Source organism: Chlamydotis macqueenii, chromosome 9 (genome assembly GCF_036417535.1).
Source record: "Chlamydotis macqueenii isolate bChlMac1 chromosome 9, bChlMac1.mat, whole genome shotgun sequence".
Taxonomy (NCBI): Eukaryota; Metazoa; Chordata; class Aves; order Otidiformes; family Otididae; genus Chlamydotis; species Chlamydotis macqueenii.
In genome coordinates, this window is record NC_141564.1 from 8,559,532 (window position 1) to 8,584,492 (window position 24,961).

The 24,961-nt window shown below is 58.6% G+C and overlaps 1 protein-coding gene and 18 non-coding genes across 19 annotated transcripts; 18 read left to right on the top strand and 1 right to left on the bottom strand.

Moving 5' to 3' along the window:
* Window positions 1-25: 25 nt before the first annotated feature.
* Window positions 26-16,413, bottom strand: EFHD1 (EF-hand domain family member D1). Its single transcript, XM_010122852.2, has 4 exons — window positions 16,061-16,413; window positions 8,293-8,440; window positions 2,792-2,926; window positions 26-1,674 (listed from the first exon to the last, which is right to left on the bottom strand). Exons 1-4 carry the CDS (start codon window positions 16,366-16,368, stop codon window positions 1,540-1,542), a joined length of 726 nt encoding a protein of 241 aa, XP_010121154.2. The 5' UTR covers window positions 16,369-16,413; the 3' UTR covers window positions 26-1,539.
* Window positions 16,414-18,069: 1,656 nt separating this feature from the next.
* Window positions 18,070-18,188, top strand: LOC147599609 (5S ribosomal RNA). The gene has a single exon (XR_015259478.1). It is a non-coding gene; the product is annotated as a 5S ribosomal RNA (ribosomal RNA).
* A 266-nt stretch (window positions 18,189-18,454) lies between these two features.
* Window positions 18,455-18,573, top strand: LOC147599610 (5S ribosomal RNA). The gene has a single exon (XR_015259489.1). It is a non-coding gene; the product is annotated as a 5S ribosomal RNA (ribosomal RNA).
* Window positions 18,574-18,839: 266 nt separating this feature from the next.
* LOC147599611 (5S ribosomal RNA) lies at window positions 18,840-18,958 on the top strand. Its single transcript, XR_015259517.1, has one exon. It is a non-coding gene; the product is annotated as a 5S ribosomal RNA (ribosomal RNA).
* A 266-nt stretch (window positions 18,959-19,224) lies between these two features.
* Window positions 19,225-19,343, top strand: LOC147599612 (5S ribosomal RNA). The gene has a single exon (XR_015259500.1). It is a non-coding gene; the product is annotated as a 5S ribosomal RNA (ribosomal RNA).
* A 266-nt stretch (window positions 19,344-19,609) lies between these two features.
* LOC147599613 (5S ribosomal RNA) lies at window positions 19,610-19,728 on the top strand. The gene has a single exon (XR_015259512.1). It is a non-coding gene; the product is annotated as a 5S ribosomal RNA (ribosomal RNA).
* A 266-nt stretch (window positions 19,729-19,994) lies between these two features.
* Window positions 19,995-20,113, top strand: LOC147599614 (5S ribosomal RNA). Its single transcript, XR_015259444.1, has one exon. It is a non-coding gene; the product is annotated as a 5S ribosomal RNA (ribosomal RNA).
* A 266-nt stretch (window positions 20,114-20,379) lies between these two features.
* LOC147599615 (5S ribosomal RNA) lies at window positions 20,380-20,498 on the top strand. Its single transcript, XR_015259455.1, has one exon. It is a non-coding gene; the product is annotated as a 5S ribosomal RNA (ribosomal RNA).
* Window positions 20,499-20,764: 266 nt separating this feature from the next.
* LOC147599616 (5S ribosomal RNA) lies at window positions 20,765-20,883 on the top strand. Its single transcript, XR_015259464.1, has one exon. It is a non-coding gene; the product is annotated as a 5S ribosomal RNA (ribosomal RNA).
* A 266-nt stretch (window positions 20,884-21,149) lies between these two features.
* LOC147599617 (5S ribosomal RNA) lies at window positions 21,150-21,268 on the top strand. Its single transcript, XR_015259471.1, has one exon. It is a non-coding gene; the product is annotated as a 5S ribosomal RNA (ribosomal RNA).
* A 266-nt stretch (window positions 21,269-21,534) lies between these two features.
* On the top strand, window positions 21,535-21,653 carry LOC147599618 (5S ribosomal RNA). The gene has a single exon (XR_015259472.1). It is a non-coding gene; the product is annotated as a 5S ribosomal RNA (ribosomal RNA).
* A 266-nt stretch (window positions 21,654-21,919) lies between these two features.
* Window positions 21,920-22,038, top strand: LOC147599619 (5S ribosomal RNA). Its single transcript, XR_015259473.1, has one exon. It is a non-coding gene; the product is annotated as a 5S ribosomal RNA (ribosomal RNA).
* Window positions 22,039-22,304: 266 nt separating this feature from the next.
* On the top strand, window positions 22,305-22,423 carry LOC147599620 (5S ribosomal RNA). Its single transcript, XR_015259445.1, has one exon. It is a non-coding gene; the product is annotated as a 5S ribosomal RNA (ribosomal RNA).
* Window positions 22,424-22,689: 266 nt separating this feature from the next.
* Window positions 22,690-22,808, top strand: LOC147599621 (5S ribosomal RNA). Its single transcript, XR_015259474.1, has one exon. It is a non-coding gene; the product is annotated as a 5S ribosomal RNA (ribosomal RNA).
* Window positions 22,809-23,074: 266 nt separating this feature from the next.
* Window positions 23,075-23,193, top strand: LOC147599622 (5S ribosomal RNA). The gene has a single exon (XR_015259475.1). It is a non-coding gene; the product is annotated as a 5S ribosomal RNA (ribosomal RNA).
* A 266-nt stretch (window positions 23,194-23,459) lies between these two features.
* LOC147599623 (5S ribosomal RNA) lies at window positions 23,460-23,578 on the top strand. The gene has a single exon (XR_015259476.1). It is a non-coding gene; the product is annotated as a 5S ribosomal RNA (ribosomal RNA).
* A 266-nt stretch (window positions 23,579-23,844) lies between these two features.
* LOC147599624 (5S ribosomal RNA) lies at window positions 23,845-23,963 on the top strand. Its single transcript, XR_015259477.1, has one exon. It is a non-coding gene; the product is annotated as a 5S ribosomal RNA (ribosomal RNA).
* Window positions 23,964-24,229: 266 nt separating this feature from the next.
* Window positions 24,230-24,348, top strand: LOC147599625 (5S ribosomal RNA). The gene has a single exon (XR_015259446.1). It is a non-coding gene; the product is annotated as a 5S ribosomal RNA (ribosomal RNA).
* Window positions 24,349-24,614: 266 nt separating this feature from the next.
* LOC147599626 (5S ribosomal RNA) lies at window positions 24,615-24,733 on the top strand. Its single transcript, XR_015259479.1, has one exon. It is a non-coding gene; the product is annotated as a 5S ribosomal RNA (ribosomal RNA).
* Window positions 24,734-24,961: the final 228 nt, after the last annotated feature.

Genomic DNA, 24,961 nt, shown 5'->3' on the forward strand with positions numbered 1-24,961 from the left:
ACCCAAAATAAACCACAGACAAGACCAGAGATAACAATGCTTTATTTGTACATTTCAGCAACAGGAGAAATAATTGAAGATGAAATTATCTGCTTTGTTGTTGTAAAGTATAAAAAAATTTAATTATAAATATTTAGCTAAAAAAGCGTGATTTATAAAATATAATCTGTGAAGATATATATACACACAGTTTAATTGTTTAGCAATTCTTTCACCTGACATTAAAGAGTAGAGGTTTTTCTATTTATTATTCCACGCTCACAGTTTAGTGCTCACAGTTTAAGAAGCAAAAGAGACAAGTGAAAAGATGACTGGTGAGTTTCATTCTGGAAAGAAAAAAGAAATGCACAAACTGGGGCGATAGAGGCAGAATTTGAGCAAATCCCTGTTTCGAGAGAGGTCTCGAGGGAACACAGCTCTCCTCTGCCATGACCTACAGCGTATATATCCAGACAAGGAGTGGGCATTTTAACATTTGTGGGCAAGTTTGCAAAAGAAAATGGCTGATAATATAGTGCAAGCCCTCCAAATTCAGTTCAGCTAAACGTGCTCACCTCGCTGCTCTTCCCTTCTTGAGCAGGGATTGCTCATTGTGCTAGGCTGGTGTTATCTGTTGTGGCTCTAATTAAAACAAACAATGTCACCTTCATGATTCAGGATATGAACAAATTTCCAAATAGAAAACTCCAGTGTGGCATCCAATCGCATTGCCAAGCTGGCAATTCCTTAAAAACAGATACAGCTGCCTAAGGCTGGAAAATACAGTGAAGCCATACAGTACACTAAACACAATGGAATGTGAAAGAAGATACATGGTCAGGCAACTCAGTTTTCTATTCCTCGTTTAAGAGAGCACCAGATTCCTCCCTTCGAAGTCTTGGGAAATCTCGCTTCTTACGGAAAGGTTTGTTACTATGGCACTTCAGAGAAGAAAAACTGGAAGACTCTCCAACATACTGGGCGGCAGAAAATGCTACAGGAAATCATAATTAATTTGATCCATGTCCCTAGTAACTATCTTTCTTCACAGTGTTTTCACAGTGCCTGTGGCATGGGGCTTTGAGGAAAAAGAAAAGGAATAGTCAAGGATGTGTGACAACACCCAACAGCAGTACAAACATACAGGAAGTCAAGCTGTACTTTGTACACCCTGATTTACACAAGACCTCACTACTTGCCTGTAAGCAAGGAATGAATTAATATAAGGTTAAGAGAAAAAGGATGCATAGAAAAGAAGGAAAGAATGAAGTAGGCTTGTCAGTGCTCACCGTGATTTGCTACCTGCTGTTGCAGGATGATGTGCTCCTGACAGTTCAGAGCAAACAGCACGTACACAGCTCTTATGATTCACATCGTTATGAATGCATAGTAACTGCAAGAGTTGTGCTCTTAGAAACTCAGGAAGATCTTCAGGAGAGGAAGGATAGCGAAGCTGTAACAAGTTTTAGGCAGGATCCAGGCAGTTCTCCCCAGGTAGAGCCCTGATCTGGGAAACGTACCAAATCATGTGCAATCTCGGAGTGCATATTGGCTGGTCAGTTACTGGGTAAATGCAGACTTTAACTCCCTGAAAGCTGCTCGGCGGTGTTTCCTTTCCTCCTCTTCCCGCTTTCTCTCATCCTGCTCAGCTTTTATCTCTGCTTCAAACTTACTGGCTGAAGAGAGGGCTTGAACCTTTACAAGAGAGAAAATAGAAGAGCGTCAATCCTTGCATCAGGCAGAGCTAGAGCCTGAACTACACCAGATGAGCAATACAGAACTGTTTGCTGCACCTCCCAGCGCTTGCTGGGAAGCGCTGTCAGGATGGGTCAAGTATTAATTACACTGCAGTGCTTGGGTATTTACACCCAATACCTGTTAGCTTGTTTGACTTTAACATCAATAAAAGAAAGGTCATTTACTAATAAGTCACTGACAAGTGACCAAAACAATGCCATCAGTATGGGTCACATACGTTCTTTCTGTAAGCAGGCAGCACAGCATAAGTTATGAGTATACAGTGGGAGAAACTACTGCAGAAACCAGTTCTGAATCACAGCCAAAGCTGAGGACATCATACTACACCACGGATAATCTGCAGATCAAAGAGACATTGTTTATTTGCTGGCTGTTTTTCCAGCTTTCATCTCAGTACATCTGCTCTGCAATAGCTGTGTTATGCTCTTGGGAAAAAACTTCTTATATAAACAAGCAGGATTATTTTCTCTCCAAGAGAGCTTTCAAAAAGGGTGCTTTGTCAGCTTTGAATAGTGCAAAGCTCCTTCTGCCAACCCCAGGACCCTGCAGAATAATTTTGATTCCAAAGGTTACAGAGAGCTGCTCGAGAAAGATGTCTGAAATTCTATACTTCAAAATACTCCATTCACCACTGAACTCGGAGTGTTCTGGTTGAGGGAGGTTTTGTAAAATGGGAAACTCAGTCCCTATTGCATCAGTTTTCAGGATGCTTTTGTCTCTAAAAGTGGTCGGCCAGCTAGTCCTGTAGAGCTCCCAGCCACAGGGACACAGGTCAGCCAGTCAGCTCTACCAGTGTAAGACCCAGAGCAAAGATGGTGAATTAAGCTATTCTAGTGTTGACTGATCTGCAGAGGAAGGCTGTAGCTAGAATCCAACAAAGTTTGGAGGGAAAAGCTATGTCTGAGTTTAGGGGGAAGCATGAAATATGCATCCTTTTAGCTAGGGAGAAATCTGGCAGTATCTTCTATTGAAAAGCAAGCAGGGTGTCAGTGTCTCAGTGGCAATTAAGGCCTGCGTACAGAGCTTTTTCATATTCCTCTGTACCACACCATACCTTAGCTTCAAAGAAGTTCTTGGCTCCTTTGACTCCCTCAATGGAGACATCTATCTCCGAGAGCTTCGCAAGAGTCAACAGGCCGCTGTCCTCCTCAAGTTCCCCAGCTGCAGCTTTATGGAAAATCAGCAGGAACTAGCAAGACAGAGAGGAAACATTCAATTTCTTGACTGAGGCTCAAACAACTTAAAATGCAAACAGCGCAGACATTTACCTAGAGGGGGCTGAAATTTACATTTCTGAGCAGATAGGTCTCTGTAAATGAAGTGGCACCCTACCGCTTGTGCTCCTACCAAGTCCGGGCTGCTGCATGGACAGAGGAAGGAGGCCTTCTCTCCACCTGCCTAGTACAACCATATGGTGGGCTCAGGTACACCTATTTATGTCCCCACACCCTAACAGTGTATTCACAAGCCTCCCACACAAGCTTCCCCAGCATTCTGGGGGCTCAGATGACATCCCATGACAGTGAAAGCAGGGCAAAGACAGCCCTGGCTCACACCTAAACCCCAGGCTCCCTGGACCAAGGCACCAGCGCACTCCTGTTAAGGGAGAACAGCAGCCCAAGCTTATGCTCTTGAAAAGGATCTGGGGACTGCCTGGCTGCTGTGAACCCTGCTTTCTGTCCTTCCCAAGCCGTATGGTCCATATGGTATGGGAGAGGACAAAAAGTCAAGATCAACTGCACCAGGACAATGAAGTATAGTTGCTTCAGCTGGTCCCTCGTCTAGGGTATGGGAAACGTGACTTAAATCAATCCATCCTTGGAGCTATGCCTTAGCCTGTTCCAGGGAACCTTGTTTGGTTTTGTTAAGGTGAGCAAAGCCTATGTATTCCTGTTGTGCCCATTAAATAATATACAGGAGAGCTTTTCTAAGACCTGTCAGAGGTCAGGTCAGAGGCATGCCCTTGTGACAGTCAGAGTGGCTTGAACAGGTGCCCACAGAGCAATTGGTTTTGAAACCTTTGTCCTGTACTGGACCACAGACATTTAACAAATAGAGAGTCACTACAGGTGACTGCATATTGGCATGTCAATTGTAAAAGGAAACAAAAAAACAAAAAAAAAAAAAAAGAGAGAGAGCCCTATTACCCTCCAGGAAAGCACACTTGTTTGTTGTTTTGGTTTTGGTTTGGTTTTGTTTGTTTGTTTTTTTTTTTTTTACAGAAAGGACAAGACCTCCCTGCTCAAAAATGAAGACTTCTGCACCACTTTCCACCTGCTAACCGAACTACAGTTTAAGATGTAGATGCTCTGCATAATTTGAGAGGTCCTGTAACTCTGCTATTCTTGGTCACCCCAGAAGGTTTCTCAATGCTTGGCACAGTGCAGAAAGAACAGAGATGGGAACAAGTCACCTGGATACCAAAGGAGCACAAGCAACAAAGCTGCACCACTTCAGTCGAGGGCAAATACCACACAGGGCTGCCCTGAAATCCATTTGCACAGGAACATCAAATATCCCTCGTGCCGTGCTCGTCAGACTGCCAGGTTTGGGACTTTGCTTCTTCCTACGGAGAGCCTGAGCTGTCCCGGAGGAGGGCAGCAGAGTCCCAGCATCCACGCTGAGCCAGTTCCTAATGCATTTGTCTGCTTCAAGTTGCTCGCAGAAGCTGGTGGAGATACAAGAGTTTGGGAAGGCCTCCCGTGGGGAAGGGCGTGGAGATGACAGCAGCGCTGGCTGCCCTCTCGCAGAGGCATTGCTTCATGCAACAGACTCGTAACTTGTGTGTGCTCAGCAGCCAGAAAGGAGACTGTGCTTGAGGAGGGAACTTTTCTCCCTCCAAACACATATAAGAAATTTAATAATGCTCTGCCGAATGGGCAGAACATCTTGCTCAGAAAGAAACCAAATCCTTCCCAAGATATCCTCTCCCTCTGCTCAGATCCGCTAGGCTCAAGCTAGTTCCTCTCCTCCACCACCAGGCATGGGAACACAGAGGGCTGGCAGCCAGACTGGCATTAGTCATGGTTCCTCCTCAGTTTCTGCTCCACCCTGCAAGTTCCACTTCCTGGCACCAGAAAAGGGCAGCAGAGGCAGCACAATCCTGAGGTCTCTTACAGCTGTTGCCCAGGGAGGGACTGGAAACACCCAGTCATGAGTACAAGTGTGCATGAATCATCCTGAAACTCAGGGATGGAGCAGCAATCCTTCTGTGAAATGTGGGCTGCCACAGCCAGGAAGCTGATCTCAAGGAAGCCAGGGACTGAGCCACCAGTTGGGGAGGACACGGTGTAAAGTCAGCCCCAAGGACGTGCTGGTTTCCACAGGAGCAATCCTTCCCGATGTAAGCAAACCATCTGCAGCCCATGTCACCAGTTTATTTGCCCTTGGGGCATTGGTCCTCACTAACTACAGAATGCCAGGAATCTGCATTCAGTTTCTGGATGAGCTTCCATTCCCAGCCTGTCTCACACCCTTTGCTGGGTCCAGGACATATCACATGCAGCTCAGCCTCAGGGAAATGTCAATAGAGAAGCAAAAGCAATTCATGATAGTACTTTTAAAAACCCTGCTCTAAAGGAGGACGTGACACACACTTGCCACCCCACAAACCTCGTAAGAGATGTATTTGCTCTCATATCCTTCATCATCTGAGACCTCAAAGCGATGCTGCAGTTACATAGCCCCACTGACACCACACTGGCCCCAGGGATGCAAGAGAAGGTACAGGACTGAATGGCAACAGCTTGCCAGAAAAGCAGTGCCACTCAAGGCTGTGGTTTGCACCAACCCTGCTAGCAAACACATCACATCAGTCAGCATTTAAACTGGTGTGGGCGTGGGGGACTGCGTGTGTATTTTTGTGGGTTCTAGATAGCAGCTACAATTAGACAGTATTATTACAGCAATTAACTCTGGTTTCCTGTGGTAATGACAGAACTAAATGGTCAGAAGTGGTTTTTTCCCCCCTCACTGTACCTTATCTTTTTAAGCCTAAATTTCTTTGCTTGAGTCATGGATGGTCTCGTGCACTTAATCGTTGATGTATTGATAGATGTTCAAAGGTCAATGGCAGAAGGTGGATTTCCTAACAGGGCCCATGGTTCAGCAGCAGCAAGTCAGAGCCATACAAGCCTGCTTTCCAGGTGACGCCTTACATGAGAAGGGAGGATATGACACTACTGAAAGCAGCAACAAAAGGTGACCTATTGCAAGTGAAAGAGGTCTTTACTAATTCTCTGGCCAGGCCACAAGAAGCATATCTTCAGACAGGAATGTCAGAACTCCATATTCTCTGGAGAGGCAGATGAGAGCCCCCCAGTGCTCAAGATACACCCGGCTGAGTTTAGACACTCACTTAAACCAGGGGTTCTCCTTGTGTTGTCAGAGTCCCCCAACTCAGCTTGGTCACCCACCACATGCTTGCTCATCACCACCAACAGGAAGCAGAGTAGGGCAGAGCTACAGGCTGTTTCCGGCCTCCTCACCCACCGAGAAACCTGCCTCTGTGCCAGTCCTCTCCCCGAAAAGAGCAGCTGGACACAGTGCATCTGCCACCAGGCAAGAAGCATTCTGCTCCTCTCTACTATGGAAAGCTTTGTATACGTGCCAAGGCTGCTGTGTAATTTGTCCCCAGAGTTCTGCCAGTGACGCTTATTCATTCCAACCCGTGTGCCACTCAAGCTTGCATTTGCTTGACCATCGTTTTGCATCTGGCGGGAAGCTACAACAGCACCAGCTGCCACACACTGCCTGCCAAGGGCTGGCAGCACAGGCAGCCCATGCCAGCTAACGGGCGGCCATGCAGGGGGCTGCGCTCCAAACAGGTGGCAGCAGAAGAGGAGCTGCTCTGCCACTTGTGCTGCACCACTGGTCCCAGGATACCACAGCATCTTCCAAAGCCTCGGGGATAAAAGCACTTATCTTTCACAGGACAGAGCCCCTGCAGCAAGCCCAGAGGCTGTCCCCAGCTCTTCATCCAGGGTGAGGAGTGGCCCAGCAGGCATGCAACAAGGCAGAGGGCTCCTCCAGCCCACGCAGTGATTTGGCAATTGCAGTCTGACCTGGGGCCAACGGCACGGTGCTCTGCCTGCTCCGCTGGATTCTTTGCTACTCCCAGTTCACCTCTGACCGGACACATCTCCTTCCCTGCCCAGAGGAGCTGCTGGCTTAGGGCTTTGCTAGTGTGAACTGACAGGCTCTAACTTCACAGATTTGTTTGTTTCTCCCCCTCCCGAAGGGCCAGGCCCTGTAACCCAACCTTATTTGGCCTCTGTCTTTTACTGCTGCCCTCTTGCAATGAAAGAAATGCAACAAAACCCTTGGGGGATGAAAGCTGGGGGAGATAGTGTGACATACCAGCACAGAGAGACTATGCAGCAGCTCTGTGACGTGCCAGTCACACTTCACACACTGACCAGCCCAGCTGGCCCTGGCTGCTCATCCTCCCTCCCAGGCACTGCCAAAGTTCCTGGCACTTCCAAGATGAAGAACTTTATGTCATGAGCTGTGGAGAGCTCTGTACCTCATCTCCAAAATCAAACCTTCACCCTGGAAGAGGCATGGTGAGAACACAGGCCCTACAGAAACAAGGGAGCCCACCTGCCTGCAGACCATTACAGCCATCCTGAGGCAGGAGGGAGCAGGACAGCAGCACAGCCCTCACAACCGCTGCAGGACACAAGCAGCACTGGCCCTCCTGCTGCCTAAGGGATTGTCAGTGAATTTGGGAAGTCACAGTGTGATGTACACTTCAAACTGAGACAGCAATCAAAGCCTAGGAGGAGGAGGTGATGCCACAGGAGGTTCTGATATCTGGGCTCCCCCTTCCTGCTGAGTTGAATACCTTTGAGTTCATGCAGGTCACTGCTCAAATTCCCTCTCTTCCTCCACCTGGAAGCAGATCCTGGCCTGCCCACACTGCTTCCAGCAGTTTCAACACAGCAGTGACAGACTGACCTGTTTGCTGTGTGTCCCTGCTGAGCCAGCACGCAGTACCAAACTGCTGCATCACCACATTTATTCCTTGCTGCAGGGAGGTGACCACCCCTCACAAAGCTTCCTGTGGTTGGTCACTGCGGGATGCAGAGGCGCCCACTATAAACTGGAAGAGGAAGCCTCCTACACCCTGTGAGACCAGCTGCTCCGAGCAGAGCCCTTCCCCTGCACCTGAAATGAGGCCTGAGCTGCTGTACTGCAGGAGCCCAGCAACGAGACCTTGTGACTGAAGGGATGTGCCACCTCCAGCTCTAGCAGTGAGCTCTGTCAGCACTCCTGGGCAGCTGCAGCAGGGCTCAAATGTCCTCCCAAAGGAGGCAGAGAGGTTGGAGAGCTTTGACATCAAGTACCATTACTGACACATGGAGATGGATGCTGACAGTGGACCACAGTTCAAGCTCCCCATGGCATGGGGAAGGTCATCTGCTTCTCCACTGCACCCTACAGCTGGGGAAACATGGAGGGAACAGTGCTATCTGCAGCCAGAGCATAGGCCCTGGCTGCCTCTTCCCTCTGCCCCGCAGCCACATCTCTGTCTGCTCCTGCAGCCATCCTCACCTCACGGAAGCTGAGCTTCCCATCAAAGTCTTCATCCACCTCCTTGATCATGTTCTTCAGCCCCAGGTGGGTCTGCGGGGCTCCCAGCTTTTCCATCATCAGCTTCAGCTCCATCAGGTCAATGTACCCATCCCGTCCCGAGTCATACCTGCAGGGTGCAAAGCAGAGGGAGTCAGCCCTTGTCTTCCCCCATATCCATCTTCCCAGAAGAGGAACTGTGCAAATGGATAAAGTCACTGGATGGTTCAAAGCTCAGGGTAGAGGGGAAGCTGCGCAGCACAGCCAGTGCTGAGATATATTAAGCTCAGGGAAGTAGCGGGCAGCTTTCAAAGCTGTCTCATCAGATAGAGAAGTGCTCAGACCAAACCACCCACACAAAAGAAGCATGAAGTAGCTCAGCTTATCTCAGTGGGATTTTTATCTCACCCACTTGTGTGTCCAGCACAAAGGTTACTTCCACACAGCTTATACCATGCACCAGGACAGTGAGGCAAAGGCATGCTGGAGCCAGCTGCTGCCAGGTCTCCTGCTCATTTAGAGAAGAAACAGGGAGGAAGGACCAACCAGAACCTCCCAGCAGATAGCAGCTATCTTTCTTTGTAAGCAGAACACACCCCCTCTAGCTGTTAAGATCTTTCCTCAGAAACGGTTTGTACTACACAAGCATGGTGCTTCAGGGCAGCTGTTTAATCAGTGTCCCTGGGCAGAGCAGAAAGGCTCCCGAGGGAGCACAGCAATCCTAGCTGGTGCTGGAGGCTGCACTGGGAGAAGAAACCAGTGCCCACCTCTAGCAGCAAGACTGGAGTGGGACAGCATTCCCATTGGAGCACAAAGGACAGCAAGGAGGAGAGAGCACTTGAGCCAAGGGGCAGAGTGCTTTACGGATGGATAGGCAGTGACCTGCTACGCTCAGCCTGAGGCTGTGCACCGATTCCTCCTGTGACATCTGCTGTGGGTGTGAGTAAAGCACCCAGCCCACCTAGCAACCAGCGCCTCACACCCACCAGAGCCATCACTGGGTTTCTAAGTCCAAAGGCTGGAGGGAGGGATCCACACTGCTATCAGACAGGCGGTCAACAGCCATCCCTCATCCTGGCCCTGGAATTGGAGTCCAGCATGGAGCTAGGGGCTCACATGGGAGGATGAGGCAGGGTCCACCAGGCCTCAGTGCACAGCTTGCCACTGCCCCCTCGCTTCCCACTCTCCTCACAACTGTCTCAACCCCAACAGAGTTAAATCCTTTCAACCATTCAGAAAATAAATCCTTGGCACAGCACTGAAACTTTCCCCATTGGCAGAAGTTGGTCAAATCCTCCCACCCATCATCTTTCATTGATTGTTAGCTCTCTTCAAAATAAATGATGGCTGTAGTCATCCCAGAGACCTGCACAGTTGTGGTTACCCTGGAAGAAAGCCCTTTCCAGCTGAGAAACCTCACAGCCACAGAGGAAGCTGTAGCAGAAGGCACAAACAAAGCCCCTGGCCCCAAGCAGCTCACAGGCATGGGCAGCAGCCAAGAGCACTGCCCCTATCTTCATCAGCACAAGCACAGGCTACTCCCCTAAGCTGAGGTGGCCTCCATGGCTTTCCAGAGACCACTCACCACCTCCACAAACAGGTTTTATACTCTCTGTGCCTCCCTGTTCCCAAGTGTCCCAGGCTCAAGAGACCCCAAAGGACATGGATGTCACCACCAGGCTGGCATGCAGCCTCTTCTACAAAGCTTTCTGCATACTCTGCAGCCAACAAACCTGCAAACCCACCAGACTGGACAGCTTTCTGGAAAACTAGGAAAGAAACCTCCATCGGGGCAGAAACCAGGTCACAGACCCGAGACATCACAGGGAGGAAAGGTAGCAGGTTCATTGCAGCAAGGAAGGCGTCAGTGAATTAAGGCACACATTCACAGCATTACCCAGCTCAGCTCCAAGACACACTTTCAAGACCTCACAGAAGCATAGTAAGTGCCACATTTAATTGTCAATTTGCTTTTTCTTTAAGTTTGGGAGAAGGGGTGTGGAGCTGTTCCTCTAAAGTAAGGCAGTTGCAAAGGCAGCGCCTTTGATCAGATAAAGCAGCAAAGTATATCATGGCAGGGAGGAGCTTTGGATTGGGGTTGGATTAATTTTTTGGCCCCTGCAAGCTCACACTACCCTTGGGCTGGGTGCAGAAGCAAGACTGCACCGAGGTCCCCACCAAGGGCTGCCCATCTGGGGTCAGGTCACTGCCCAGCCCCTCTCAGAGGCATTGGAGAATGGAGATGAAGGCAGAAGGAGGGTACATGCCCAGCCCATGCCTGCCATGCTCATCTCACTCTTCTGCTACAGATAGGGACACTACCTGCAGGCAAACACCACCCCTTGATGCCTGTCCCAGCTCTAAGCCTGAGGCCAAACACACCGCCCCGAAAGAGTTAAGCGTGGGGCACAGTTTCAGGGCTCGTCATCCCTGCAGAGAGGCAGCACAAAGCCAGGATTGTGAGAAATGGGGTCTTGCCAGTGGCGGCAGAGCAGCATGCTGTACCAGCCACACAATGGGCGTTAAGCACGTCAGGCACATTACAGCTGGTGCCGAGATGCACCCCGAAATCAGGTTACCAGTCCCTTGCAGTCGGGGATGGACAGACTGGGATGCTGAAGCCCCTGGACGCTCGGTGCCAGGCCCGCAGAGCAAGTGTAGCACCCTGCAAGCTGCTGCATTCCCTCCCCACCCCCCTCACCTCCTAAAACAGCCCAAGTATTTTAGGACCTGGGTACAGCCACTCGGCTGCCACGGAGCTGCGTAGCCAGACTATTTAGGGAGAGGCGTATTTATAGGGCATAAGAGACGGCACAATTCATTCCACGCCACCCCCCGCCCTCCCTGGCAGGCACAGGCCCTCACACAGGCTGCCCCTTTTTGGTAGGCCAATGCTCCTGACACACCTCAACCCTACTAAAAACTCACTGTCTGCCTTTTGAGGGCTCCCAAAACCCCACTGTCTGCTTTTTGGGAGCTCCCTTTCAGGGCCCAGGGCTCCCGCCAGCCTCCAGTACCACTCTCACCCATTTCACTGCCTACACAGCAGCCCTGTCTCCATGATGGACACTGGTCAGCCCTCACAGGCAGCACAGGTAGAGCTGGAAGAGGGCACCAGGGCAAGTTTGGTCCCTAAATGCATCCCAGGGAGCCATCCTGTCCTGTACTCCAGGAGTGGCACAGCAAGCGTATGCACCGCCCAAGTGCCTCGCCAGCCCTGCTATCACCCGCTGTCCTGCCATGACACTGGAGCTTTACTTCTTTTGGGATCAAAGCTGCCCGGGCCTCAAGCCAAGCCTCACCCCAGTGATATGCAGGTATTACGGACGGAGGGCTTCTCGTGCTAACAGGCAAAGATATCTTACATCGCAGGCCAGCAGGTCAACTCCAGCAGCCTGTCAGCACCATCACCATCGCAGGTACCCACCTGTGACAGCTGGGATGCCGCAGGCAGCTACAAGCGCCGCGGCCCGTGCGATAAGGCTTTGCAGCGCTGCCGCAGCAGCGTTCCTGGCAGCAGATGAGACACAGGCAGCGGCTGCCAAAATCTGCTGCAACAAGGATGTGCACAGATTCCCACACTGGCTTGCTTCCACTCGAGCTGCAGAAGTTCTGGAGGACGAAGGCAGGAGCAGAAATTGTTGGAGAAGAGGGAATACTTGCTGAATAGACTTGCTTAAGAGCAAGAAGTGTCTTACACACAATTACAGGCCAAGTACAAACATTGTACTGGTGTTACGCAGCACAGCTGAGGGGTTACACTGCAGAAGAAAGAAGGGTCAGGAAGATAGGAAAAAAGAGATACTGAGGACTGCAGCACCTGTACTGACTCAGCAGTTACTTCTCCAGCTGCCTGAAAAACACATAGGGGGGAAAAAAAGGATAGTTGGATGAGCAATCCCAAATCCTGAAGGATCAAAGAGCAGTTTCTAAATATTCATGCTTCTTGAGAAAGGCTGGAAAGAAAACCTGCCCTCCCTGTACATATTTGCTGTACCTGAGCTTGCTCCACATGCTGTGGGCACCTGTACTTTGATCTGCAGTTCCTGCGTGCTGCAATGGCCTAATACAGGCTTTGAAATAAAGCAGTCAGAGTAATGGTGTTGAAGTAGTAATAATCTCCTCTTAAATATTTCAAAATCCGTTTTAAGTAGTACTTTATTCCCTCTGAGCATTGCGTTTCACCTGCCATGGAAAGGGAGGTGCTGATCTCCTGGTATCCAGTGATAGGACACATGGGAACAGTTCAAAGCTGCCTCAGGGGAGGATCAGACTGGACACAAGGAAGCATTTCTTTACCAAGAGTGTGGTCAGATCCTGGAAGAGGCTTCCTGGAGGGGTGGTCAATGCCCCATGCCTGTCAGTGTTCAAGAGGCAACTGGACAACACCCTTAACATGCTTTAACTTTTGAGTCAGCCCTGAAGTGGGTAGGCAGTTGGACTAGATCATTGTTGTAGGTCCCTTCCAACTGAAATAGTCTACTCTGCTGCAGAGAGCTTTGGAACAATTCCTCCATACCAAGGAACAGGCTTCTCTGCCATGCACGGCTCCATCCTCGGCAGCGGGAGCTCTCCTGCTCTTGGAGGGACGTGAAGGCAAGATGAAAGTCTCCTCCAGCAAGATTTCTTCCGAGATGCTGGGTGAGACCCCAAGGCACCGAAGCCTGCACAGCCCAGACCAGCTGCTTGGTACATGGGGTGGCCAAGTCCCCATGGGGATGACGTCCCTGACTGCTGAGACTCCACAGACAGCTGGTCACAGACCAGAGACAGCCGGTCATGCCAGTCCTGGAACAAGCAGGTCTGCTGCAGCACATCAGAGAGGCCCCTTGGTGCAGGGGCAGCCAGCAAGGGGCTCCTGAACAGCTCCAGGGGGGCAAGGGGACATCACAGGCTCTCCCAGTGGCCAGGCACAAGGCACTTGTTAAATGTGTGGGCAACACATGAAATTCCCTAAATACAAAAGCAACAGCAAGGCTGAAATTTCTCCACTCCCTCGCACCCCGCAGATGAAGCCAGTGGGTGTTTTCCTCCCTTCTACATACCTTGGAAAGGTCACTCCCGCCAGGCACAGCTTCACAGCCTGGCTTTCACTTCCTCCTCTGCCATTTCCCCAGACAAGAGGGCAACAAGGGGAGCAGTGAGACTCCCGAGCTCCTGAGGGTTTGCTCGCAAGACTTGGGGAAGGGAGGTTATCATGGTTACCACAGTCCCCACACATAGTCAGAACAGGCAGCTAATTAGGTCACATTATAATTAGCCTGAGCTGCAGACTTCTTGGTCCCTCTGCCAAAAAAATACCCACTCTGAGAGCTGCCTGCACCCAGCAGCCCCTGCATGCTTCTGCACAGCTCCAACACCTGCAGCAGAAACCCACACCCCATCTCCAGGGGAATGGGGCCAAAACAGAGGGATGCTGCCAAGAGGAGGCTTGGACAAGAGGAAGAAAAATTAGCCCGACCATGGCAGCAGGAGCTTTGGAAGCACAGCCAGCAGCACACAGCACCTGGATGGAGCACTAGATTTTGGGAAGTCTTACGTTCAGATGGGCCCTTTGCTTCCACCCCGGCACAGGGCAGTCGCAGCCCAAAGTGTACTGTTGGACACCCTGAGAGACACCAGAGCAGTCACTATCACCAGCAACTCCCTCTTCCCAGGCAGAGCGTCCTGACCCAGCCCACTCTGCACCCAGGTCCCACAGGCTCAAGTTCAGTCTGAATTACAGATTTACAAGTCCCACTAAACTGAGAAACACTTTTGGACAAGAAGTCTGATAGCAGAAAACCAGCATCCTGTGGCAGTGAGAAGATACATCCCTGTCTGTCAAAGACTTATTTTTTTATCGTTAGTAAGAAATATTTTGGATTGTGGTGGCCAGGGCCAATAAGCCGTACAGAGAATAAAAAGCCTTAATCACATTAACTCAAGCTCGGACTGACAGGAATTAAGGGGAGCATTTCCTCTCCTCCTGGAGCACGTGGTATCAGCCACTTCTTGAAACAAGTCGCTGAAAGCAGATGGAGCAAAGACCAGATCCTCTGCCACCACTAACATCAGGTGCCTGTAATAGAGTGAAAATCAGGACAGAGTTTTCCATCTGCCTGTCTGGGGAGCACAGAGGAGGACGCAGTCCAGCTTCTTCCCCTTTTGGCATGGCTGGCCAGCACTCAGCTGCAGTAGTCCTCACAGGGCTCACAATGTTTTCCAGTTACATTGACCAGCTGATTAGCATTCAAATGTAAAGCCTAGGTTTCCCCACTTACAAGGCTAGCATTTAATGAGCTCATTGTTGAAAAATTCAGCTGCAATTCAGCTCTTCCACTTTTTATTTTCCAAACCACTGCTGTTCCTTTCCTTATCCCGATTGAGACAGTGCCGCTGCCTGCTCTGGGCTCTTGCCTACAGCTTCTGGGCACTGCAGCTGCCTGCACCATTCATCATCCTGCCCTCGCAGCACCAGGACTCAGCCCTCCGCAGAGCAGGATCCGTCTTTAACTGTCATCAAGAGGGGTGCACGTGTGAGCAGAGCAGCAGTATCGTGCGGACCACCTCCCTTCCAGAACCCAGCTGCTGAGGCAACACTACCCATGCAACAAAGAGCTCCAGTGAGCAGCGACACTGCATCGTGTCAAGAGCTAGGAGCATTCAAGTCAGGCTCTCGGTCTCCTTACAAGGACCCCAGCCTCAAGGGTGCCCAAGGCAGCTTTCAGGTAGGAAGAGAACCTAACAAATTACAAATCCTGCTGCAGTCACCTCTGTCAGCTGAAGTAGGTCTTTGTGCCTTGCCATGACAGCCCACGAAGCTCCTCTGTGGCCCTGCCTTCTCATGCCAGGGCTGTGGCTGCCTGTGTGACCCCTCTTGGGGCTGGGAGGACATTGCTCCCCAAGAGCACAGGGGTTTGTGGTGCTGGAGGGAAACCCGAGCATAGATAATCGAAGTTACCCAGGCACAGCCCAACTGCAGGAGCCAGGACAGGGCTCACAGAGGAGAAAAAAGGGCAAGATCATGGCCCTAGGAAGGGCCAAGCCTTTCTGCTTACAGAAGCAGCTCCCTGCATTGCCACCGGCAGCTTAACTTTAACACAAACCTTCCTGCCGGGAGGGGATTCCCCATCCTAGCCCCTAGGAAGCAGGGAGCAAGAGAAAGCTATGCTCAAGCTCGTTTGGGTACACAGGAGAGAGGACAAAGCCTGGCAAAGGGCACCCGGGAAGGAGCTACAGCGCTGCCCGGCAGAGCCAGCCGGGCTGCCGGGAACGTTCAGGGTGGCAGTTCTTGAAGGCAGGCATCCAGCATCGCTGCGAGGCCCTGGGACACAGGCCCACCAGGTGCCCCAGGGTGTGGGGTGGCAGTGCCTGTGCTCCCCAAGCCCCCCCGTTTCACTCAAAAGTATCCCCCGAAGCCACAGCTCACAGATGCCACCACAAACAGCCATTGTCCCAAACGCAGGTAGCGCAAAGGCAGCCCCAGGCCATGACAGAAGTGCGAGGCTGAACTGCAGCCCCAAATCTGAGCCGAACCCTGCGACACCCCTCACCCCCCAAAAGTACAAGGGAATCAAATAGCTCTGGTAACCCGCCGCAGCTTCTCCCAGCCCGACCGCAAAACCGCGGAGAAATACAAACATCTCGCCAAAACCAGGCAGCCTTTCTCCAGATGTCCCCCCGGGGACAAGCGCTGGGAGGGTCTGCGAGGGAAGGCACTGCCCCAAACCCGACCAACCCTCCCCCCTACACCCCCCGGCCCACTCACAGGCGGAACATGCGCTCCATGTCCTTGATCTGGCGGCGGCTGAACTCCTTGAACTCGGTGTAAGGGTTGAAGACGGCGGCCCGGCGGGGCTGCGCCGCCCCCTCGTTGATGTCCTGCCGCCGGCACAGCTTGGCGCTCAGCTCCGCGCCCGCCCGCGCCGTCAGGCAGCTCCGCTCCCCCTCGGCCTCGGCCTCGGCCCCGGCCCCCGCCTCGCCCTTGGCCGCCGCCTCCTCGCCCTCCGCCGCCGCCCCGCTCTCCTCCAGCTGCAGCCGCCGCTGCAGCTTCTGCGCCAGCTCCTCCGAGGCCATGGCCCGGCGGCCGCGCTCTCTCCCCGCTCGGCTCGGCTCGGCTCCGCTCTACTCCGCTCCGACCGGACCCGCCCGCCCCGGCCCGCAACTTTATTCCCTCACTTCTAAGCGGGAGCGGGGCGGGACGGGGCGGGACGGGGCGGAGGGGTGGTGGCGAGGCGGGGGGGGGGGGAGGGAGGCTGGGACGGGGCGGGAGCTTAAGGAGGCGCGGTGGTCGCCGAGCGGGGCCGTCCGCGCTGCCCCCGGTAGCCCCCGCGTGTACACCCACAGGCGATGCAGCCCCCGGGCTGACCCCCTCATGTGTACATCCTCCCACGCAGGAATCACCCCCGCTCAGGTGCACCTCCAGGGGCTCTCTCCCCACAGGTACCCGGGCAGGGAGCCCCCCCCCCCCCCCCCGGTCAGGTACAATCCCACGGTCACCCTCCCACGCACCCCGCCACAGGCAGGGAGACCCTGCACCCCATACCAGGGCCCTACGCCGGCCCTGTGCACATCCCACAGCCACTGCCTGCAGCACCCCGCTCCGTGGAGTGAGGGAAGCCCCCAGTCCGGCCGGGAGCCCCCGCGGCCAGGGATAGCAGCTGGGCCCTGCTCACTAGGCAGGCAACCGACAGCCCACCCCACAGCCCATTCTGCGCCTGCAGGGACGGCAGAGGCCAGGCCTGCCCCGTGCCGAGGCAGAGGGACCCCTTAAGCCTCGCTGTGCGCCTGCCCTCTCTTATCTCCTTGGGCTAAAATTAACCCAGGACAAAGCTCGGCTCAGCTCTGGCCTCCCCCTCCTTCTCTGGAGAGCATGAAAGATGGGCAGCCTCTTTCCACCACCTTGCTCCCCTTCCCAGGCCAGAGCCCAGGGCCATTCCTGCTGTCCCCCGGGATTTGCAGGGAACAGGGGTGTCCCTCCCCGGCACTGTCCATCCCCTGGCCCAGCTGACAGGAGGCTGATGAGGTTCCCCGAGATGGGATTAGGGCTGAGGGCTGACGTGGGGCGGTTGCTGATGGGATTTACCCATCGGGAAGGAGGGGGAGATGAAAGCACCAGCTCGGACAAACCGCCTGCTTATGGCTCTCGCATGCCCAAGCCCGTGCGTCATGGGGAACCTGTCCCAGCGGCTGTTATGTGGCCGTTTGACAGCTCTATGCGGGTGGTAAGCAGCTCTCTGACCCTACAATGATGTGGTGACCTACAGTTGACCCTGTTGGGCAAGATAATTCCCAACAAAACTCCTGATAAAATGACTGCTGAGGTTGCCTGTAGAAAGGTGTTGTTTGTAACTGCTGCCTGGGAACCTAGACAGTCCACAGCCAGGGTCAAGATGGCTGCATGGTGAGCACACAGTGTGGCAGTGGAAAGCAACTGTGGGTATTTCCTGACACAGTACAAGTGCGTGAAAACACAGCAGATGAGAGAAGGAATGGCATCTACAATGTGAATAGTGTTTTTGCCTGGAGGCAGTATCATCTGCATGATGGAAAGCAGCTCCTTCTAATATAAGGGCATGCATTGTGGAGCGGGTGGAGGGGTTACAGCAAGGTAGGGGTGGGGGCGTGATGAGCTCCAACTGGAGCACTGGAGCGGCAGTTGGGAAGGTGTGAGTATATGGCTGTGCGTTCAGCCTCGACGAGGCTGCATGGAGCTGCACTGCAGGCCGGCGGCATGCGGCGCAGCTGCTGGAGAGGGCCGTTGGCGGGAGAGAGGGTGCCTACGGCCATACCACCCTGAGAACGCCCGATCTCGTCTGATCTCGGAAGCTAAGCAGGGTCGGGCCCGGTTAGTACTTGGATGGGAGACCGCCTGGGAATACCGGGTGCTGTAGGCTTTTGCCCTCGGCCGGGGCGCCAGGCAGGCGCCCTCCGTTTTGCTGCTGCGGTGCTGCGGGCGGGCTGCTGCGCGGGGGCAGGTTGCGGAGGGGTTGCAGCGGGGCAGGGGCGGGGGCAGGTTGCGGGTAGGGGCGCTGGGGGTCAGCGCCGGGGCGGGCGCGCGGTGGGCTGCGCGTTTTGCAGCAGCCGGGCCGCGCGGGGCCGCAGCGCGGGGCGGCGGCATGCGGCGCAGCTGCTGGAGAGGGCCGTTGGCGGGAGAGAGGGTGCCTACGGCCATACCACCCTGAGAACGCCCGATCTCGTCTGATCTCGGAAGCTAAGCAGGGTCGGGCCCGGTTAGTACTTGGATGGGAGACCGCCTGGGAATACCGGGTGCTGTAGGCTTTTGCCCTCGGCCGGGGCGCCAGGCAGGCGCCCTCCGTTTTGCTGCTGCGGTGCTGCGGGCGGGCTGCTGCGCGGGGGCAGGTTGCGGAGGGGTTGCAGCGGGGCAGGGGCGGGGGCAGGTTGCGGGTAGGGGCGCTGGGGGTCAGCGCCGGGGCGGGCGCGCGGTGGGCTGCGCGTTTGGCAGCAGCCGGGCCGCGCGGGGCCGCAGCGCGGGGCGGCGGCATGCGGCGCAGCTGCTGGAGAGGGCCGTTGGCGGGAGAGAGGGTGCCTACGGCCATACCACCCTGAGAACGCCCGATCTCGTCTGATCTCGGAAGCTAAGCAGGGTCGGGCCCGGTTAGTACTTGGATGGGAGACCGCCCGGGAATACCGGGTGCTGTAGGCTTTTGCCCTCGGCCGGGGCGCCAGGCAGGCGCCCTCCGTTTTGCTGCTGCGGTGCTGCGGGCGGGCTGCTGCGCGGGGGCAGGTTGCGGAGGGGTTGCAGCGGGGCGGGGGCGGGGGCAGGTTGCGGGTAGGGGCGCTGGGGGTCAGCGCCGGGGCGGGCGCGCGGTGGGCTGCGCGTTTGGCAGCAGCCGGGCCGCGCGGGGCCGCAGCGCGGGGCGGCGGCATGCGGCGCAGCTGCTGGAGAGGGCCGTTGGCGGGAGAGAGGGTGCCTACGGCCATACCACCCTGAGAACGCCCGATCTCGTCTGATCTCGGAAGCTAAGCAGGGTCGGGCCCGGTTAGTACTTGGATGGGAGACCGCCTGGGAATACCGGGTGCTGTAGGCTTTTGCCCTCGGCCGGGGCGCCAGGCAGGCGCCCTCCGTTTTGCTGCTGCGGTGCTGCGGGCGGGCTGCTGCGCGGGGGCAGGTTGCGGAGGGGTTGCAGCGGGGCAGGGGCGGGGGCAGGTTGCGGGTAGGGGCGCTGGGGGTCAGCGCCGGGGCGGGCGCGCGGTGGGCTGCGCGTTTGGCAGCAGCCGGGCCGCGCGGGGCCGCAGCGCGGGGCGGCGGCATGCGGCGCAGCTGCTGGAGAGGGCCGTTGGCGGGAGAGAGGGTGCCTACGGCCATACCACCCTGAGAACGCCCGATCTCGTCTGATCTCGGAAGCTAAGCAGGGTCGGGCCCGGTTAGTACTTGGATGGGAGACCGCCTGGGAATACCGGGTGCTGTAGGCTTTTGCCCTCGGCCGGGGCGCCAGGCAGGCGCCCTCCGTTTTGCTGCTGCGGTGCTGCGGGCGGGCTGCTGCGCGGGGGCAGGTTGCGGAGGGGTTGCAGCGGGGCGGGGGCGGGGGCAGGTTGCGGGTAGGGGCGCTGGGGGTCAGCGCCGGGGCGGGCACGTGGTGGGCTGCGCGTTTGGCAGCAGCCGGGCCGCGCGGGGCCGCAGCGCGGGGCGGCGGCATGCGGCGCAGCTGCTGGAGAGGGCCGTTGGCGGGAGAGAGGGTGCCTACGGCCATACCACCCTGAGAACGCCCGATCTCGTCTGATCTCGGAAGCTAAGCAGGGTCGGGCCCGGTTAGTACTTGGATGGGAGACCGCCTGGGAATACCGGGTGCTGTAGGCTTTTGCCCTCGGCTGGGGCGCCAGGCAGGCGCCCTCCGTTTTGCTGCTGCGGTGCTGCGGGCGGGCTGCTGCGCGGGGGCAGGTTGCGGAGGGGTTGCAGCGGGGCAGGGGCGGGGGCAGGTTGCGGGTAGGGGCGCTGGGGGTCAGCGCCGGGGCGGGCGCGCGGTGGGCTGCGCGTTTGGCAGCAGCCGGGCCGCGCGGGGCCGCAGCGCGGGGCGGCGGCATGCGGCGCAGCTGCTGGAGAGGGCCGTTGGCGGGAGAGAGGGTGCCTACGGCCATACCACCCTGAGAACGCCCGATCTCGTCTGATCTCGGAAGCTAAGCAGGGTCGGGCCCGGTTAGTACTTGGATGGGAGACCGCCTGGGAATACCGGGTGCTGTAGGCTTTTGCCCTCGGCCGGGGCGCCAGGCAGGCGCCCTCCGTTTTGCTGCTGCGGTGCTGCGGGCGGGCTGCTGCGCGGGGGCAGGTTGCGGAGGGGTTGCAGCGGGGCAGGGGCGGGGGCAGGTTGCGGGTAGGGGCGCTGGGGGTCAGCGCCGGGGCGGGCGCGCGGTGGGCTGCGCGTTTGGCAGCAGCCGGGCCGCGCGGGGCCGCAGCGCGGGGCGGCGGCATGCGGCGCAGCTGCTGGAGAGGGCCGTTGGCGGGAGAGAGGGTGCCTACGGCCATACCACCCTGAGAACGCCCGATCTCGTCTGATCTCGGAAGCTAAGCAGGGTCGGGCCCGGTTAGTACTTGGATGGGAGACCGCCTGGGAATACCGGGTGCTGTAGGCTTTTGCCCTCGGCCGGGGCGCCAGGCAGGCGCCCTCCGTTTTGCTGCTGCGGTGCTGCGGGCGGGCTGCTGCGCGGGGGCAGGTTGCGGAGGGGTTGCAGCGGGGCAGGGGCGGGGGCAGGTTGCGGGTAGGGGCGCTGGGGGTCAGCGCCGGGGCGGGCGCGCGGTGGGCTGCGCGTTTGGCAGCAGCCGGGCCGCGCGGGGCCGCAGCGCGGGGCGGCGGCATGCGGCGCAGCTGCTGGAGAGGGCCGTTGGCGGGAGAGAGGGTGCCTACGGCCATACCACCCTGAGAACGCCCGATCTCGTCTGATCTCGGAAGCTAAGCAGGGTCGGGCCCGGTTAGTACTTGGATGGGAGACCGCCTGGGAATACCGGGTGCTGTAGGCTTTTGCCCTCGGCCGGGGCGCCAGGCAGGCGCCCTCCGTTTTGCTGCTGCGGTGCTGCGGGCGGGCTGCTGCGCGGGGGCAGGTTGCGGAGGGGTTGCAGCGGGGCAGGGGCGGGGGCAGGTTGCGGGTAGGGGCGCTGGGGGTCAGCGCCGGGGCGGGCGCGCGGTGGGCTGCGCGTTTGGCAGCAGCCGGGCCGCGCGGGGCCGCAGCGCGGGGCGGCGGCATGCGGCGCAGCTGCTGGAGAGGGCCGTTGGCGGGAGAGAGGGTGCCTACGGCCATACCACCCTGAGAACGCCCGATCTCGTCTGATCTCGGAAGCTAAGCAGGGTCGGGCCCGGTTAGTACTTGGATGGGAGACCGCCTGGGAATACCGGGTGCTGTAGGCTTTTGCCCTCGGCCGGGGCGCCAGGCAGGCGCCCTCCGTTTTGCTGCTGCGGTGCTGCGGGCGGGCTGCTGCGCGGGGGCAGGTTGCGGAGGGGTTGCAGCGGGGCAGGGGCGGGGGCAGGTTGCGGGTAGGGGCGCTGGGGGTCAGCGCCGGGGCGGGCGCGCGGTGGGCTGCGCGTTTGGCAGCAGCCGGGCCGCGCGGGGCCGCAGCGCGGGGCGGCGGCATGCGGCGCAGCTGCTGGAGAGGGCCGTTGGCGGGAGAGAGGGTGCCTACGGCCATACCACCCTGAGAACGCCCGATCTCGTCTGATCTCGGAAGCTAAGCAGGGTCGGGCCCGGTTAGTACTTGGATGGGAGACCGCCTGGGAATACCGGGTGCTGTAGGCTTTTGCCCTCGGCCGGGGCGCCAGGCAGGCGCCCTCCGTTTTGCTGCTGCGGTGCTGCGGGCGGGCTGCTGCGCGGGGGCAGGTTGCGGAGGGGTTGCAGCGGGGCAGGGGCGGGGGCAGGTTGCGGGTAGGGGCGCTGGGGGTCAGCGCCGGGGCGGGCGCGCGGTGGGCTGCGCGTTTGGCAGCAGCCGGGCCGCGCGGGGCCGCAGCGCGGGGCGGCGGCATGCGGCGCAGCTGCTGGAGAGGGCCGTTGGCGGGAGAGAGGGTGCCTACGGCCATACCACCCTGAGAACGCCCGATCTCGTCTGATCTCGGAAGCTAAGCAGGGTCGGGCCCGGTTAGTAGTTGGATGGGAGACCGCCTGGGAATACCGGGTGCTGTAGGCTTTTGCCCTCGGCCGGGGCGCCAGGCAGGCGCCCTCCGTTTTGCTGCTGCGGTGCTGCGGGCGGGCTGCTGCGCGGGGGCAGGTTGCGGAGGGGTTGCAGCGGGGCAGGGGCGGGGGCAGGTTGCGGGTAGGGGCGCTGGGGGTCAGCGCCGGGGCGGGCGCGCGGTGGGCTGCGCGTTTGGCAGCAGCCGGGCCGCGCGGGGCCGCAGCGCGGGGCGGCGGCATGCGGCGCAGCTGCTGGAGAGGGCCGTTGGCGGGAGAGAGGGTGCCTACGGCCATACCACCCTGAGAACGCCCGATCTCGTCTGATCTCGGAAGCTAAGCAGGGTCGGGCCCGGTTAGTACTTGGATGGGAGACCGCCTGGGAATACCGGGTGCTGTAGGCTTTTGCCCTCGGCCGGGGCGCCAGGCAGGCGCCCTCCGTTTTGCTGCTGCGGTGCTGCGGGCGGGTTGCTGCGCGGGGGCAGGTTGCGGAGGGGTTGCAGCGGGGCAGGGGCGGGGGCAGGTTGCGGGTAGGGGCGCTGGGGGTCAGCGCCGGGGCGGGCGCGCGGTGGGCTGCGCGTTTGGCAGCAGCCGGGCCGCGCGGGGCCGCAGCGCGGGGCGGCGGCATGCGGCGCAGCTGCTGGAGAGGGCCGTTGGCGGGAGAGAGGGTGCCTACGGCCATACCACCCTGAGAACGCCCGATCTCGTCTGATCTCGGAAGCTAAGCAGGGTCGGGCCCGGTTAGTACTTGGATGGGAGACCGCCTGGGAATACCGGGTGCTGTAGGCTTTTGCCCTCGGCCGGGGCGCCAGGCAGGCGCCCTCCGTTTTGCTGCTGCGGTGCTGCGGGCGGGCTGCTGCGCGGGGGCAGGTTGCGGAGGGGTTGCAGCGGGGCAGGGGCGGGGGCAGGTTGCGGGTAGGGGCGCTGGGGGTCAGCGCCGGGGCGGGCGCGCGGTGGGCTGCACGTTTGGCAGCAGCCGGGCCGCGCGGGGCCGCAGCGCGGGGCGGCGGCATGCGGCGCAGCTGCTGGAGAGGGCCGTTGGCGGGAGAGAGGGTGCCTACGGCCATACCACCCTGAGAACGCCCGATCTCGTCTGATCTCGGAAGCTAAGCAGGGTCGGGCCCGGTTAGTACTTGGATGGGAGACCGCCTGGGAATACCGGGTGCTGTAGGCTTTTGCCCTCGGCCGGGGCGCCAGGCAGGCGCCCTCCGTTTTGCTGCTGCGGTGCTGCGGGCGGGCTGCTGCGCGGGGGCAGGTTGCGGAGGGGTTGCAGCGGGGCAGGGGCGGGGGCAGGTTGCGGGTAGGGGCGCTGGGGGTCAGCGCCGGGGCGGGCGCGCGGTGGGCTGCGCGTTTGGCAGCAGCCGGGCCGCGCGGGGCCGCAGCGCGGGGCGGCGGCATGCGGCGCAGCTGCTGGAGAGGGCCGTTGGCGGGAGAGAGGGTGCCTACGGCCATACCACCCTGAGAACGCCCGATCTCGTCTGATCTCGGAAGCTAAGCAGGGTCGGGCCCGGTTAGTACTTGGATGGGAGACCGCCTGGGAATACCGGGTGCTGTAGGCTTTTGCCCTCGGCCGGGGCGCCAGGCAGGCGCCCTCCGTTTTGCTGCTGCGGTGCTGCGGGCGGGCTGCTGCGCGGGGGCAGGTTGCGGAGGGGTTGCAGCGGGGCAGGGGCGGGGGCAGGTTGCGGGTAGGGGCGCTGGGGGTCAGCGCCGGGGCGGGCGCGCGGTGGGCTGCGCGTTTGGCAGCAGCCGGGCCGCGCGGGGCCGCAGCGCGGGGCGGCGGCATGCGGCGCAGCTGCTGGAGAGGGCCGTTGGCGGGAGAGAGGGTGCCTACGGCCATACCACCCTGAGAACGCCCGATCTCGTCTGATCTCGGAAGCTAAGCAGGGTCGGGCCCGGTTAGTAGTTGGATGGGAGACCGCCTGGGAATACCGGGTGCTGTAGGCTTTTGCCCTCGGCCGGGGCGCCAGGCAGGCGCCCTCCGTTTTGCTGCTGCGGTGCTGCGGGCGGGCTGCTGCGCGGGGGCAGGTTGCGGAGGGGTTGCAGCGGGGCAGGGGCGGGGGCAGGTTGCGGGTAGGGGCGCTGGGGGTCAGCGCCGGGGCGGGCGCGCGGTGGGCTGCGCGTTTGGCAGCAGCCGGGCCGCGCGGGGCCGCAGCGCGGGGCGGCGGCATGCGGCGCAGCTGCTGGAGAGGGCCGTTGGCGGGAGAGAGGGTGCCTACGGCCATACCACCCTGAGAACGCCCGATCTCGTCTGATCTCGGAAGCTAAGCAGGGTCGGGCCCGGTTAGTACTTGGATGGGAGACCGCCTGGGAATACCGGGTGCTGTAGGCTTTTGCCCTCGGCCGGGGCGCCAGGCAGGCGCCCTCCGTTTTGCTGCTGCGGTGCTGCGGGCGGGTTGCTGCGCGGGGGCAGGTTGCGGAGGGGTTGCAGCGGGGCAGGGGCGGGGGCAGGTTGCGGGTAGGGGCGCTGGGGGTCAGCGCCGGGGCGGGCGCGCGGTGGGCTGCGCGTTTGGCAGCAGCCGGGCCGCGCGGGGCCGCAGCGCGGGGCGGCGGCATGCGG